Raw genomic sequence first — 16,832 nt, 5'->3', positions numbered from 1 at the left:
AAAGGGAAAACATTATCATTGATAAATGGATATATCCAGCTATTTCAGTCTCCCAGCAGCAAGACTCCACTGCTGATAAAATGCTGACCAAGGGATTCCACAATAATTATTTTGTAATGCTTAATACAGAGTGTCACGATATTCTGCTTTATGGAAATCAGGTCCGGGACTTGGCTTCTCTTTGCTGTATCTACAGAGAAGTACAGTCATTTAAGAACCTCAATGCTTAAAGTTACATTTACAAGTATTCTCTATGAACTATCAATTCTGAGATCATTGCAGGAGATTGTAATCAAGCTTTAGTTGATATCTTTACTTTCTTCCACATTGTGCCTTGCTGAATACCGATGCACTGGAGCATTTTATTGACAAATCTTGGTCTGCCTGCCAAGGGGAAACACATAGATTTGGCACAGGGTATTGAAAGGTGGAGATGTAAGGATACCCATACATTCTGTTAGCGTTGAACAGATGGGCTTATTAGTACCTAGTCTACCTTAAGGTAGTGGGACTGCCCTGCATACCAAGCTTAAGAGAATGCACAGAAGGAACAGGAACATTTTGTAGGCTGTCTTGAGATTTCCAAGTAAGTTTAAAGCATTTTGGCTCTTTTATTAAAATTCAACATAAGTCAAGTGTTTAGCTCTTCAAGATTTGTGAAAAGCCTGCAAGCAAATGCATAGTGAAACTAACAAACAACTTCATGATTAAGAAAAAAAAATCAGTCTTAAAAAAATCAAAATTGTTTTTCCTCTCTGGTCTGATATGGTCTCCCATAATTTCATCCCATGAAAGCATTTAAGAACTTAATGAGAACTTTCATCTTCTCCTGAGTTATTTCTCTTCTAATTTGACTATGATGATTTGTTTGATACATTTGATGCAAAACAGAAGAGTATTTATATTATCTAACACTAAACCAACTGAATGAACACATGCTCTACAATGCTAAATGGGAGCTGTTCACTGTATAGATCCCCCTTGTCACCCCTTTTGGGGGAATAGTCGAATAATTTCATATTTGAACATTGTATAAATTCAGGTTGAAAGGTGCTACGTGGTGAAATTTCCCTCGCCAGTCTCACTCTCATTCCTCTGCTGAAACATACAGTTTTGCTCTGTAAAGATTATTTTTCTTTAATTTTTGCAAATTATTGCTTTAAAAAGCTACATGTAGGGAAGATAAAAGTTTTGCAAACCAGCGCTCAAAGGAAATGACACACAAACCTTGTTGCTTGAAGCTACAAAAATGAGTACATGTTTAAAACCTACAGAAGGGGGGAAGTACTGGGTGAAGTTGTAGTACAAATAGCATATTTTTTTATGTTTTGTTTCATCATTAGAAGTATTACATTGGATCTTAAGCACTTCAGTCTGGCTGGGGCCCCATCCAACAAAAGCCATACATGTATGCAGAAAAACGTAGTCCCTGATGTACTACGCTCACATTCTTAAGTTTCAAGTGAACCAACCAAGGTTCTCTCTCTGCTGCAGGCGAACTAGGCAAATAATGACAACAAAACAAGCACGTGTCTCTCAAAATTCTAGGTTAATTACATTTTAGGCAAATAACAACGTAAAACAAACCAGGTCATCTTTGACAGACAGTCCCATGCCTCTTCTGTTCTTTGCAACCCTCCTCATAGCTGATGCCTATATACAGTTTAGTACCGTTCCCACACAGACTTCCTTTGCCTGTCCTCCAGTTTTGCATCCAAATTGTTGGTGAAATGTGCTGAATACAACAAGGGACAATTTCCTACTACTGCAGCTTCTGGATACTACCTGATACTATCTTGGAACATGTGATCCAATAATCAAAACCACCACATACAACAGATACCCATCCTATTCAAATTAAAACTTTCTCTCTGTTGAGAGTCAGCAGTGCAAGATAACACTGACCTGCAAAAATGTTAGTCGTGAGGTTTTGTGCCATTTCTCACCCAGGGCTGAGGTTCATCCATGCCATGCAGAAAATCCTAACAGTGCCAGAACCACCACACCTTTTGAAGATTAATAAATAATCCAGAAGAGAGGGTGAACAGAAGGGTTGCATTTTTTTCATGAGTTCCTTAACAAATTGTAAATACAAGTAGCTCTCAGAACACGAAATTTTTGGCATGTATTTGTCTGCCAGTGTATTTTATGTATCTAAAACATTTTATTTCTCTAAAACAAACATAGGTAAAGATTAAATTAGATCATTTTAATACATAAGCTGTATTGTTAATACTCAACTTTAATATTGTTCAGAACCGTTACTAACAGGAGAGACTTAATCCTATAATGAAATACTCTATATTTCAATATAACCTTTAACTCACAATGATTACTGTAATCAGCAATTAGTTTTCCAAAGGCTCCCAATTGTTTAGTATTTGACTCTTGCTTTCATCATTTAATGATTTACAGTAATGAGCTGGAACATCAGTATTTTGTACTGAAATGGCCAAAATAGTTGTCCAGGCATCATTGCCCTCATGTGACAGATCTCAGATGTTTTTGTGAAAAGTTAGCCAAAAGCAATAGACAATGCCATCACTTCTGTTTCATTTTTACTGAAAAACAACAACAAAGTGACCGTAATGACTTGTAGTCAGAGTCTCAGTAGCTTTTGAAGGACTGTTACTTTGCTGAGATTCTGCCCTTTGTTTAAGTTTTGTTTGACAAATGCTTTATAAATGAGCAGAAGAGGTGGTTTATGTTTCATTAATGAGGCTGATAGTGGTTAATTACTGAAGTTACGTAAACAATCCAATACCAGATCAAGCCGAATGGGTCAGTTATGTAGAGAAGATCCAGCTGGAGTAGATACAATTTCCTTTAACTATTCAGATACCAAACAAGTTACAGAGATCTAGAATCTCTAGTTCAGATGAACAAAGAATTCTGCTTAGCTTGAAAATGAATTCTCTCAACAGGTATCGATCTAGGGAAGCTCGCTCTTGATCTGCAGTTTCAGCACTCATCAAATTCGTAGACCTAACTGCATAAACACAGACATTCTATGTAGACTAGACTGCACAGGAGCTCACAGATTACACTAATGATGGAAGTGAGGCTACAAAAGCAGTGCAACGCAAGGTGTTCAGGTCAGACCGATGTCATCAGATCTGATCATTTTCCATGGAAAACATGTGTGTCCCTTATTCTCCACTTCAGTGGCACTTTCAGATTATGGCTCTTGACATGAACTTGTTTAGCTAAGATTTTCAGGCCACATCAACGAATAACATTTTGTTTACTCACCTCTAGTAAAGCGTGTTTGAAGTACATGATTATTTCCTTTGCCCATTAAAATGGCACTAGGCATGTTACTGATCAGGGACTTTATCAGTGTTTTACAAAATTGACGTATGTAAGGAAAAATAACAGAAAATAGAGCTGGAGGAGATCTCAAAAGTCTTTTCTCCTCCTTTACAGATCAAAATAACTCAGAGAGAACAATTCATAAGTTCTATCAGGTAGCCCAAACTATCAAACATCCAGTGATGAAGATTGTACAGGCAACTTACTCCAGTGCTCTTTTTACCACCGTAATTGCTTTCTCTAGTATCTAATTTAAATCTTCCTTACTCCTAAATAAGCTTTTTATTTCTTGATTCTTTACAAGCATGGAAAACAGTTTATTTTCCTCTTCTTTGCAGCAGTTCTTTATGTGACTCAAGTGAGCTCTCAGGTCTCCCATTTTTACTGTCACGCTAAGCTTTGAATAGGAGAAGTGATCTGTTAAAATAAGGTAAATATATGTATTTAACATGGACCAGTCACCTGGTCTGAATCACTGCATGACTATGCAAAATAGTTTTATTACCACAGCTACAAAGATAGCATGTGGGTTGGAGTAAATGACCATGGGCTAATATTTAACATGGCACTGCAGTTAATTTCTACTACAACTAAGTTTTAGGTTCTTAATATACTTATTTTAGAACTTGAATTTACTCTGAATCCACTAGGTTTTATAACGCTGAACAGAATGGGGATTAGATACCTTCTAAAAACCTGGGCTTCAGACTTGAGTTTCCTGAAGTCAATAGGCTTTAAATACTCACGTCCCATAGGTCCATTTGAACAGCTTACCAGTAAGGTATCTACTATCAGAAAAAGTACTAAAAAAAAGTCAGTAGTATTTAAAAGCTAAAGGCAATACTTCATAAACCTCTGCTTGTTTTTCCAACTTTCATGAGAAAAGCTGGATGAAAAAGCCAATGGTATATCTGAAAGAGATGCTGCTATGAAAAAAAATATTAGTTCTAACAATTGTAAATTATTCATTTTTACCACTGAAGTTTTTTTGACATCTTAGTAAGTTGCTGTATAAGGCTGCTTTTACCAGGAAGACAAATGCTGATCATAATTAAACTTACAAGATCATTATCTTTGTGTCTACTGCATAATCTATGCATTCCAGCCCTCTGTCACCACACATTATCAATGTAGAGCATTTGAAAGCTCAAGAAAACCCACAAGATGCTCAAATAACATCTGTAAGTCAATCTCTTTTGTTCTTGAAAGCCAGACTCAACCATTCCACCTCCAATGACTAATAGATTTCTAAATGGTTCCACACTACATGGAAATGAGTAGCATGTTCTTCTCTGGAGCCTATAGAATACAAATATGACTCTCTCTTGAAGGGTAACGTCAGTTTGCTGTGTATTGTGCCACAGATCCGTGAAAACCTATTGTCCCTAAAGACTATTTTAAGTGACTTTGCTGTAAGATAACCAACAGGAAATGAGTTTTTCCCTTTGCCATCTAATTCCATGAAGTATACAACAGAACCATTTTTTCCTGAGGTAAATCGAGAATTGCTCTTACACAGAAGAAAAGTGACCTCCTTCTGGAGTTAATATGTTTGCAACCTGCTGCGCATCATGTTAGGGAGCAAGCATAATGACACGATACCTAACAAGAAAACGCCCTATCCAAAAGATCACAACTTGTATCTAGGAAATGATGAAAACCTCAAATTGTAATGGTTAATTTATTAGAAATTATTAATAATGGAAATACTTGGGGTTTTTAAGAATGAAATTTTACAAAATCAGTGGCAACAAAAGTTGCTAACAATCATTTTCTGTTATGGGGGCATGCATGAGCCCTGTTTGTGCTGCATCAACACAGGTATGTCAGAATTAGAACAGGGAGAACAAGGTAAGTGTTTTGTGTTTGGAGATACTGGCCTAATCAAGTGTTTCCAAATTCAATTATTATGTCATGTAGATATCTCCAAATAATACTATTGCAATATTTTCTCTGCCCAGGAAATGAACATTACCCATTAACACTCAGACATGTCAATGTTAAGCAATCAAAATGGGAGAATTTTAAATTCTACCAAGAAAGCAGAATATTTAGTAATTGGACAGGGAGAACTCTGGGAAATAGTGACGTGAGGGTCCCCATGGCCTCTGTCCCTGATGACCCAGTTATTATTTGATTTATGTGGACTTGCAGCTGCCCTTGCTTCGACCCCAGAAAAGGCTGTGTGGGAAGTTTGTGTCTCAGAGCTGTAGCATTGCTCTGCGGAGTGTCTGGAGCCTAGTGTATGCACAGAAACTGATAAATAGGGAAAAGGCCCAGTTTGCTCCAGCTGGACTCAGAGCTAGGATCAGTGCTACAGCCCAGCGGACTCAACTCTGGAAGCAAGAAACTCTCTGGAACTACCGTAAGTATTTCATTTACTTCTCTGAATGCTCTGGGATTATAAATTGTTGCTTTAGCCATAAATCAATTTGCCATGTGAAAATATTTCAGGCATTAGGCTTTTTTATTCTTTTTCCTTTTTTTTTTTTTCTTTCTTTTTAAATGGCTGACTAAATGAAAATAGAAAACATACATTTTTAAATTTGGTATCCTACTGCCAAGAATTTGTTCCGACAGTACTTCATTTGACATACAGAGTGAAGTAAAATGACTTTTAAATTCAATTATTTGTTTCCCTTCCCCAAAGTATCTGGAAAACTGTACGTTTCAAACAACCTCTAACCTCTTATTTTACAATGTATAAAAATTATACCTTTGAAACAATTATTCATGGGGTAACAATTCCAAAGGAAGGTTTCAAGATAATTGCAACACAGTCCATTAGTGAAATAAGCCAATTCCTATTATGGTTATTATATGACAAGGAAGGAACACATTTAATGAGAAGGGGGATTTCTTCAAACAGCAGCTTTGGGGAGCTTCTTGGCACATTAAAACTGGGAGAAACAGATAAAACCTTAATAATGCATATAAGCTGCATATAGCATCAATCAAGTGATCCTACAACTTCCCCTGCAAAATCATTCTTCAATTACAGTAATCAGTGATTACTGAATTGCTTGAGTGAAACTCATTATATATCACCTGGCATCGTATATAGTTGCCACCAATTGTGCTCAGTTAAACTTTTTTTCAGGTTTTGGTTTAAATTTCACAAATTAAAAAATTAAGCTGTGCTTTCCAGAAGCAAAAAAAGTACAGTGATTAACACTGAGATTGAAATGTGCTATCTAGTTCCACTACATGATCATTAACATGCCACAAGGTGTGTTAAATAAATGTTGAAGACCTTCAGCTTGAGTTCCTAAAATTCCCTGTAAACAAGAAATTTCCCTATGACTCAACTGTCAAAATATTTACGATAGCAGTTAAAGTACTGTCAATACATACCTCTTAAAGAGCTCTCTGGAGCCTCTTCTACAAGAAGTATGTTTTGCATCTTAATAAATTTAATAATATAAGTTGATCATATGTTACTTTATGATATGGTATTTTATAGCAATAAAAATGATAAAAACAACAACTTTCACCACCAATAGCAATACATAGATGTACAGTATGTATTCTAGTCTGAACATGTACATTCTGTTAAGTGACTGGTTTCTGATTCTACTTTACTATTATCAATTAACGGCTTTTTTTTTTTTTTTTCCCTTAATGTCTCCCATCTTTGATAAATTGAAAAGTCTTTCAGTTAGGACTAATAACTGAATGTTGCTGAATTTCTGTATTAGACGGATAACCAACCCCTTGAATCAACATACATTCCAGTTTATATTGAACGTTATTAGTTCAGAAGACTGATTACTGTCAAAACTAAGGCTGTAGAAGTACAACTTTTTCAAACGTGCTTAAGCAACATAGAGTCTAGGTCACATCTTCTTCTGAAAAAAAAAAATTCTCCTGCTTGTAGAGGCTTTTAAAATTAAAACCAAACAAACACATACCCCCTCCCAAATGGTCACAATTTCACATGTGAAAATACCCAGCAGAAATAGCACCTCAGAAGTAACTGAGAAGAAGGAAAAGCAGGGAACAGCATGTGCATTTATGCAGACGACATTTTCTTTCAGGTCAGTATGTCTGACTAAGGACTAAAGACTTTCATCCTAACTGTGTTACCGCTTGTGATTCTATGAAACAAGTTATTGAAAAATTCATCTTCTTTTGTTTTCAGTTATTTCCACTTTTTAGGCTAAAGACCGTTATGCATCATCTCTGGGAATATATTTCTTTTTTTTGCTTCCTTTTTAAAGCACACATGGCTATATTTTGAGTACAGAGAAAAGAGAAAAATGGGCACAAAATATTTTGGTTTGGGAATGGCATGACTAAAACTGCCCCAAACGCCCAAAGCTCTTACTCCAATCTTATTTCAACTTTGTCCAAGTTATTGTTTTGAAAATTACAATTGGGCATGCATGCTACATTCTGTCAAGGATTCCACAGCTTCACAGTGTGTAGCTAAGCTTTATGTGCATGCAGAAGGTACTTGCCTGCATGGCAAAGGGTTAATGAATGTATGTGTGGGCTGAAGAAGCGTCCTTTAGGTCATGGTTCACTCCCAGTGAGGTGTGAGAGATTAGGGATGGCTACTGAACTTTTGAGAGACCAGCACATAATGCATCATGAAATTTCAGCGACTCCTAAAGTTGGGAGGAGGCTTCCCTACTGCTGACTGACTCATATATAAAGGGTGAGGCAAAGGTTGTAACACATGACTATGACAGTCAATCTTATAAACAATCAAAACTTTCCTGTCCTAGAAAATTAAGTTCCTTCCTTACATATCTTATCCTGTTCTTTATATTTTTTGTTTTAAAAAGCCCAATGCTATTTTATATTCGAAAAACAAGCTTGTTAACATTAAATTCTCAAGTGTCAGAAAATGAAACAGTTAACATTCATGCACAGGCATGACTATTAAGTCTCATTTCAAGGCAGTATAGCATTCCTCAAATAAGCACTGGATTTACTATTAATACTGTTATAACATTCTCTTAATTTAAGAGTTTCAATTTACAAAGTCTCATTCTAGGCTGAGAATTCTGTGGTTGCAACTGGTAACTTTTATTAGCCATAAAAATCAGTAAGAAGGGCTAAATCCTCAAATCCATTCTCATACAATACCTAAATTGAGGAAACTTTGCCTAATGAAAGTCTCCTTCCAAGATTTAGAATGTTTAATTGACCGACCACCTTGCATTTGGTAATATGTACTTCATACTCCCTATACAATATTTTTATCAGACTGGATCAGTGTAATTTTATTTTAGCTTCTATTCTTTTATTATTTTTATTTAAAGAAACTACTGGAATCCAGAAACACATTTCTTCAGCAAATACACATTTTTTGGGAAAAATGTAGACTTTGCCCAGGCCAAATTGATCTAACTGATAAGGACCTCATGATTCAGTGAGTCATTTCTCTTTCAAACAAATATTTACTAGCAGAGATAACAAAAAAATCAGCATTCCAGCCTCACTGCATCTTTTCACCTTCTGCTGACAACACAAAGAGAAAGTGTTCCGTTCCAAAGATACGTCCAGTTTTGGGGGAAGGGATGTGTGTCTTTCAAGACATGACTTCAATTCAGATTCCCTGAAATGATATATTCATTTTCTCAGCTGTAGCTAGGCACAGGTATTGCACAAAACCCAACATGCGAGTCTTTCAAGGAAGATCTTTAAACCCAATTTGCTGTAAATTCTACAAGAGACATATACAGGGAATCCTGTTGCACACATAGGAGTTTGATTTTCTATACTTTCCAAATACTTACTTGCCTTTTTCATCTTTTCTGTCTTTCCCATCTGCTCAGGGAAAGCCTATGAATAGTTCACTGGCAGTTCTTATTCAATGGGCATCAGATAAAACATACTTTTAACCAGTGACACTCTCATACATTCCACACATGCAGAGGGACAAGGGAGCAAGTAAAATATTTCCTACTTACTTCTCTAACAGCTGGCTACCCCATTACCATTCAATTGCTAAACAATACCAGAGATTGTCTATACACATATGTAAACTCAAACCCAGCTGATGCTAGTGTCCATATAGACATTCTTTTTTCTCCAAAACTTTTTGAAGACTTTTTAGAACACACTTTTTCAGAACCTCTCTGAAAAGTGAAATTACTGAAAAATAAGATAAGTTTTGATCTCAAAGCACAATAGCTATTCTGCATCAACTGTGTCACTATAAGCTCTCAGTACACTTTATGGTAAATGTCAAAGCATCCAACCAGGAGCCCAGGCTCCTTCAATAATCAAGGGACAGAGAAAAGCTCTCTAGGGGGCAATACATCCTATATGAGATTGATTTTTTTGGTCTTCACAGGATGCTTTGTACTCTTAAAGGAATACAGGCTCTTAAATTTGGAACCTAATGTAAATTAGGCCGTGCTTAAGTGGGGCAAAGCTGACTTTTACTGCATAAAAGAGTATTTACATGGGGAAGAAGAAATATTCTATGCTGACCTTTCCAGGCTATCTTCCTACATTTACTTGCTTCAAATTTGCATAAAAAGTGAATGAAGCAACTTCACTAAAAGCCCATCTTTGTGCAGAAACAGAACATCCATCACATCCACATTAGTGCAAATGCCCTGACTCATTCTGAAAGCAAGTTTTTTCTACCCAGTGAAGCTCCTTTTAATCTCTTCCTGAACTAGAGAATTTACCAATGGTTAGTCTGATTCCTCCACATGGTTTCGTGTAAAATTAGGAGCAAAACAGTTCTAAATATAACTTGGAAATTTAGGAACAGACTCTATCCTGAATCCATACTATTAGGACAATCAAATGTTTTGCAACCTCATTGAAAGTATTATGTGACTTTGCACATACCTCTGATTTTCTTATGATCTGCAAACTGTTTCATATTCTGGAGTTTTTTGGTTTTAGTCTGTAGCTAAACCTACCTAGCAATTCTTTCTCACATGATGTTTCTCTTACTTTTCCATTTCTCTAGGTTGCCTTCTTAAAAGACTATCACATAGCAAAGTGAATGAAACAGTGCAGTTGGGAGCAGAATATGGCAAATACATTTGTCACTGTACCTGATGGGTATTGTCTTCCTGAGCCCATACAGTATTATGGTGAGTAAAGCAAAATTGTTATATTATGAAAAAGCAGTATAGTAAAATGAACATCTGTGGAGATTCCCGTAATTTTCTTCATTTTCGTTTATCTTTACAAGCTCTTAGAAGCTACACATTTGACTATCAAGCCCATACTGAAAGTGTATTGAAATATACTAGCATGTGCTCATACAGATTTTTGTACACAATGTGATTATGCTGACTGATCATTTCATATAAACATTACTGATGCTGTCTCGCTTTAACTTGCATGAAGAAGATACAGGTTTTATTACAGTATTCCAGATACATTATGAATAGATAATAGTTATTCTATGTCTTACAGAACTATAATTGCAATAACTAATTTGATTCTGGATGAGTAAAAGCAGGACCCACAGCCCAATTAAAAAAAACTCCAAACTGCTTAAAAAAAAAGCTTTCCAATTTGTTTTTACAGAGATTTGAACAACCCAAAAGGAAGAATGAAACATGATGCATGTTGCACAAGCTTTCTTCAATACAGCTGTGTACATTTAAGGGGGGGTTGGATAAAATTAAAACCCTACAGACAGAAAGGCAGGAAGAAGGTCTCTTCATAATTCTGTACATACATTTTGCTAAAGTGAAATTTCTTAACTGTAAAGGATTATATGTGGAAAAATACTAAATAAAACAAGCCTCTGCTTTTTAATTTACTGAATTTAAACTTTAAGACTCCTATCACAGTAATTTTTACCACTCTGTAATTTCTGGACCATGTTTCTCAGACTCTTGTGCGACATTTTCAAAATTATGCCTGAAATATGTATCAATACAAACATTCCACTCATTAATAAATTCACTTACTTACGGGAAAATACTCTTCTGTAATGTGGGCAACTAATAAAAACAACCTTTAAGTGTAAAATTAAAAGGTAACTATACCACCAGTTGGCAAGTGATATTCAATTACATACTGACAAGAATCCAGCAGCACCCACATGACATTGCCTAAACTGTCACCAAGCCATTTTCACTACATCTAAGATTTTACTTAAAAACATTACAGGTAGTACATTTAAAAATAATGTGTCAGACTGCCCTTCTGAAAATGTGTTCCTCTAATATTTATGATTACATATTTAATCTATAAAACATTTTAAAACTTTAAAGTAGCTGATGTCGAGATATTCTTCAGGTTTTTATTTCATTTTCAATTTCTTCTGTATCTAGATGTTTTACCGGAGCACATCAACTATCAGCTGCAAGACACCGATTTTCAGACTGCGCCTTACTGCCAATACTCAACAGTTCAAATTCCTCCCCCAGTATTACAGTCACAACCTTCTCAGTCCCAATACAGCACATATGGCCTGGAGTCCCAGTACAGCGACGGGCAGTGTATCATCGGCAGCTGTGAATTGAGCAAACCCCCTTTCATGGCTCCCCACATTGATGATGGTGGATACCAAGGACTAAAACGGCCAAGATTAAACCACTCTTCTTTGAGACTGAAAGGACAGGAGGAGCTGTGTGTTGTGTGTGGTGACAAGGCCTCAGGCTATCACTACAATGCACTTACCTGCGAAGGCTGTAAAGGTAAGAGGAGAACAGGCTGATCTGTGTCTTACCCCGGACAGTGGCCCCACAGTGCTCAACATAATGTTCCACATCTGTGATTTAAGCAGATTTAATTATTTTTTAAGTTGACGTTTCCACAGAGGATCGTAATTTACCTAAGGAACCCTTTATCTAACACACTTGCTACAGATTCACATTTTTATAACACTTTTTGAAGAAATGCTTTTACAGCGTGTATTTAATATGAGCATTTCATGCAACTGATTTTTGCATTGATTATTCACTAGAATAGTGTCTGTTTAAGCAGGTGCTGATCTTCTCATGACCATTTATTATAGATTTACTTCAGTGTTATTAATTTTACTTATTATTAGAATTAAATAAAAACAAGTAATAATTACTTGCTACTTATATTTTAACTTGTTATATGGGAGCTGTCTTGATCAGGTAGGGAAAACAGCAATTAATATTAGTCAGAAAGAACAAGACATAACTATATTGTTAAAATGCAAATTTGAAATCAAGGTAGTGTTTCCATTGTAAAAAAACCCAAAACAAACCCAAAGACACTTTAATTCTTTAAATCATTATGAGATAAAGCTCCTTAGATTCCTTCAGTCATAACCTGATCCTTGTCTGTAGGCTTCTTTCGACGCAGCATAACCAAAAATGCAGTATATCGATGCAAGAATGGTGGTCATTGTGAAATGGACATGTATATGCGAAGGAAATGTCAGGAATGTCGCTTGAAGAAGTGTAAAGCTGTGGGAATGCTAGCAGAATGTAAGTGCTCCTTCCATGCTGGCTACTTTACTAATCAACTGGGATAAAACTTTTTCCAAAGTCAATCCCTTCTCCTCATGAGAGATAAATGGTATTTGTCTAAACTTCATTTAGCTGTAGGAAAATTTAACTTTGGAGCCTGTAGCACCTGTAGCATCTTCATCTGCAGAAACCACCAATGCTGGGGAAGTATCTCCTGAAGTTAAGAGGACTGCTGTTCAAAGACATTACAAGAAAAAAAAGAAAGTACTAACAAGAGACAGCTAAATATCCTGAGCCTTGACAGGACAGCAGTAAGCATACAAAGATGTGCTTTTGTGTTTGGAAAAAAAAAAAATTAAAAAATTGCACAACAGTTTTTCGTGAAAAATTCTCACGCTTGTATGTCACAGAGCCACAAGCAAGATAACGTAAGACGACTGCAAACACTCAGGCCTTTGGTGGATACTGAACACTAACTCACCTAATGAATAACGCAATGCCATATTCTTTAGGAAGTGTAGTTCCTTATAGGTGATGGCTCCTGTGATGGAAGACTTGTGTTATCTATAAAAGTGATTATTTCAAATTGTAATTATTTGAAAATATATGCATTGATACACACTTCCATGCCTTGCAGGTTTGCTGACTGAAGTACAGTGCAAGTCAAAGCGACTCAGGAAGAATTTCAAACAAAAGAGCAGTTTTCTTTGCAACATAAAACTGGAAGATGAGGGACTGAATAGTAAGCACGTATCATCTACAACAAGATCTGGAAAAGTGGGATATTTTTCTATTTAAAATAGCTCTTATCATCATTTATTTTTGCCCTAAGTCATTGTCACTTGATTCGTTTATTTTTTTAACAGATCCCAGAGAAGATGGAACTTACACCAGGGGAACATCAGCTTCTTGACCACATTGTAACAGCACACCAAAAATACACAATTCCTCTTGAGGAAGCAAAGAAGTTTGTACGTATACAGAACAATCACCCTGCATTGCTAAGTTATTATTATCCTAAGCACTGTATCTTGGTTACATCAGATGTCTAAACACTCTTTCATGCAGCTACAAGAAACTGCAAGTCCTGAGGAAAGTTTTCTCCGTCTCTCTGAGACAGCAGTTGTCCATGTACAAGTGTTAGTGGATTTCACAAAAAGACTCCCAGGTAAGCTTCTTCCTTTGGGAAACATTACAGAATAGTGTGACTTTTTTTTTTTTTTTTTTTTTAAGAGGCAGAAACCATACTGATGGCATGAATCCGAGAGAAATACAGGCTTTAAGAAAACTCTCATTCAACCGACTGTTTTATCTTCCAACTCTAACAATCAGGGTTAGCATTTACTTGTCATGAGGACAAGTTAGAAGCATTCACTTCAGAAGCTTGCTATGATTAGATTTCTTTTCCGTTTCTGACATGGAGTAGAGACATTTTCTGAAAGTACATGGACTTTAAAATACCATCTTGAGTGAATTACTATTTTAACACATTCTCTGAAATCCAGTTCAGTTTGCAATTTATTATAGTCCTCAAAGAAAAAAACAGATGTTCCTTCAAAGGAAAAGGCAGCACAGAAGGGTCTAACCAGGTGCTCCTATTCGTATTTTCTTTTAATAAAGAACAAGGAAACATGCAATTAAACACACTACATTTCAATGTAAAGTTGACAAAATAACATTTGACAGGGAGAGTGATAATTTTTTCATTACTCTTTAAGTTGTAAAACTTATTGACAAGTCAATCAACATGTCTAAAGCAGGTATTTGATGTAATTTAGCACTACTGTTGAACAGATCTGAAAGAATGGATGAGCTGTTTGTTTTCTTATGTTACATATCCTGCTTTGATCAGGACTAAGAAAAGAATCAATAAAGTTCCTTTGCTCTTGAATTACAAGTGCAGATAATGAGTTTGTCAAAAGATGAACAAAATTTTTAAAAAGATCAGATATCAATGAGTCAGGAGAATATCCACAGTCACTAAGCAGTGAAGCAAATTTATAAGGTATTAGGCCATGTGATATAAATCAGATACTAAGAAGAAATTTTTAATAAAGTCTTGCTTAGTCCCAACATTTTTACTTGTATCTTCCTGTGAATCTTTTCTAACACTGGACACCGACAACTGCACTTCCCCCCCTCCCCCAACTTGCAAACTAGCAAGAAAGACCCCAATAGTCTTTGGTATATGCATCTTTTAACTATGGCTCCTCCTTTCCAGTAAAGGCATTTATTAAAAAAAAAAAATCATTTTATCAATTCATGTTAGGGGCTTAAAGGCAGCCACAGCCTTCCTTGATTCTTAACATGTATCTTTCTCTGCAGGATTTGAAAGTTTAGCTAGTGAAGATCAGATTGCACTGCTAAAAGGGTCAACAGTTGAGGCAATGTTTTTGCGTTCAGCCCAAATATATAACCAAAGAATTAGTGAATGCCAACCATCAACAAGTGAAAGTAAGTTTGACTAACAAGCTTTCTATTAACACCAGTAGGAAGTTCTACCATTTTGAAACAACTTTCATTCATTTTAATTCACTTAAATAACTTCCTATTCAAGCATAGTGGTAATTAGAATAGTACTGGTAATGCCCACATACCTTTTCCAGCCTTTTTTTTCAAAGAGCATTAAAAAAAAAAAAAAAAAAAAATTGATTGGATCTCTGTTTTCCTCCCATTGGTTCCAAACAAAGAGCAACATTTCTGAGTGTGTGCACAAATTGTGGGGTGGATGGATAATATTAGCTATATAATATATTGTGTCAAGTTTAACACAAGAGACCTTGACCAACAGTAATGCAACATATGAACTTGGTGCTGGATGCAAAAAAGAACAATTTTTTCTGCCTGCATGGGTCTGGGAAAAATTCACACATTTTCAGGTATTCATCTACAAAGCAGATGCAGACAAATATTTAAAGTCACATTAAGCTTGGCCGTGAACTGTCATCTCTCTTGTTCCAGGTCACATAAGACTTTCTGATCATGGGGCATGCTGTCACGTTCAAAACCTTGATAAAAACAACATTTATTCCATGGAAATGTCTCACAATGAAGAGAGTCCAACTTCCACTACGACCACAGGTAATGGAGGTCTCAGAATCAAAATACTTGGGAATCTTCTGCTTTGCTGGCCCTGTTCTTAATCACACTGAGCAACACTGTTGGTGTGGCCACTGGTCATTCTCCCTCTCTCCTCCCTCGAGCTGCTTTGTTACATGCACAGGCATTGCATCCTCATGGAAAGAAGAGGTGGTGTTCATGTTTGCTTATAGCCTAGGATAAAGCCTTTGAGCTATGTGTATCAAAAACTCCACAGTACAACTACAATACAACTTTTGTTACTACTTTAGAAATTAACATTGTTTTCACAAAGTTTGCTAACTTTTTCATGTAATGGAACAGCCTGGAGCCTTAAAAGATTAGGACACAGATGATTTGTAATAGCAGTGCCTGTTTCTGCATTGAAATAACATTCTGATTATTTTATTTCATTTTTAAGGTATAACCGAGGAGTTTATTACCGCACTGTTTTACTTCTACAGAAGCATGGGGGAACTGAAAGTGACTGAGACCGAATATGCCCTGCTTGTAGCAACAACTGTGTTTTTTTCAGGTAAACTGGGAGGCGACTAGCTGTTAGGCGTGTTACAACGAGCTTTCACTTGCCCCAGGCGCTGCCCACCTCCACCCACCGAGCCCTCAGGTGCTGCAGCGCACCGCGCTCCCGCCCGCCGCCCCTCCGCGCCCCCGCCCGCCCAACGGCCGCGCGTGCTCCCGCGGCCCCGCGTGCTCCCGCAGCGCCCCCGCCCGCCCAGCGGCCCCGCGTGCTCCCGCAGCGCCCCCGCCCGCTAACCGCGCTCTCCCGCCGCGCTCCCCCAGACCGCCCGCTCCTGAGGAACAAGCGGCACGTGGAAGAGCTGCAGGAGCCGCTCCTAGGCATCCTCTACAAGTACTCGAAGATCCATCACCCCGAGGACCCCCAGCATTTCGCCCGCCTTATCGGGCGCCTCACGGAACTGCGCACGCTCCACCACACCCATGCGGAGGTGCTGGTGACATGGAGAACAAAGGACCCCAGGCTGACCTCCCTGCTCTGCGAGATCTGGGATCTGCACTAGGCGACGCCGACCCCTGCGGCGATGC

The 16,832-nt window shown here is 37.1% G+C and overlaps 1 protein-coding gene across 1 annotated transcript; it reads left to right on the top strand.

The window, feature by feature from the left end:
* The first annotated feature begins 5,534 nt into the window (after positions 1-5,534).
* Positions 5,535-16,814, top strand: LOC143169942 (bile acid receptor-like). The gene is made up of 11 exons (XM_076357786.1): positions 5,535-5,677; positions 10,253-10,379; positions 11,577-11,942; positions 12,567-12,707; positions 13,327-13,466; positions 13,556-13,660; positions 13,758-13,857; positions 15,015-15,143; positions 15,651-15,770; positions 16,189-16,302; positions 16,569-16,814. The coding sequence occupies exons 2-11, from the start codon at positions 10,289-10,291 to the stop codon at positions 16,805-16,807; spliced, it is 1,545 nt and encodes a 514-aa protein (XP_076213901.1). The 5' UTR covers positions 5,535-5,677; positions 10,253-10,288; the 3' UTR covers positions 16,808-16,814.
* Positions 16,815-16,832: the final 18 nt, after the last annotated feature.

The sequence above is a fragment of the Aptenodytes patagonicus genome, chromosome 22, assembly GCF_965638725.1.
Source record: "Aptenodytes patagonicus chromosome 22, bAptPat1.pri.cur, whole genome shotgun sequence".
In the NCBI taxonomy this organism is placed as follows: Eukaryota; Metazoa; Chordata; class Aves; order Sphenisciformes; family Spheniscidae; genus Aptenodytes; species Aptenodytes patagonicus.
Note: the sequence above shows the minus strand (reverse complement) of the source record. Positions and strands in the feature narration are given on the sequence as shown.

Bases quoted from the DNA above. Each gene is read 5' to 3' on its own strand.
- LOC143169942 (XM_076357786.1), top strand. From the start codon at position 10,289: ATGAAACAGTGCAGTTGGGAGCAGAATATGGCAAATACATTTGTCACT. The intron at 13,858-15,014 runs GTAAGCTTCTTC...CTTTCTCTGCAG, and splicing joins TTTCACAAAAAGACTCCCAG to GATTTGAAAGTTTAGCTAGT. The intron at 16,303-16,568 runs GTAAACTGGGAG...GCGCTCCCCCAG, and splicing joins AACAACTGTGTTTTTTTCAG to ACCGCCCGCTCCTGAGGAAC.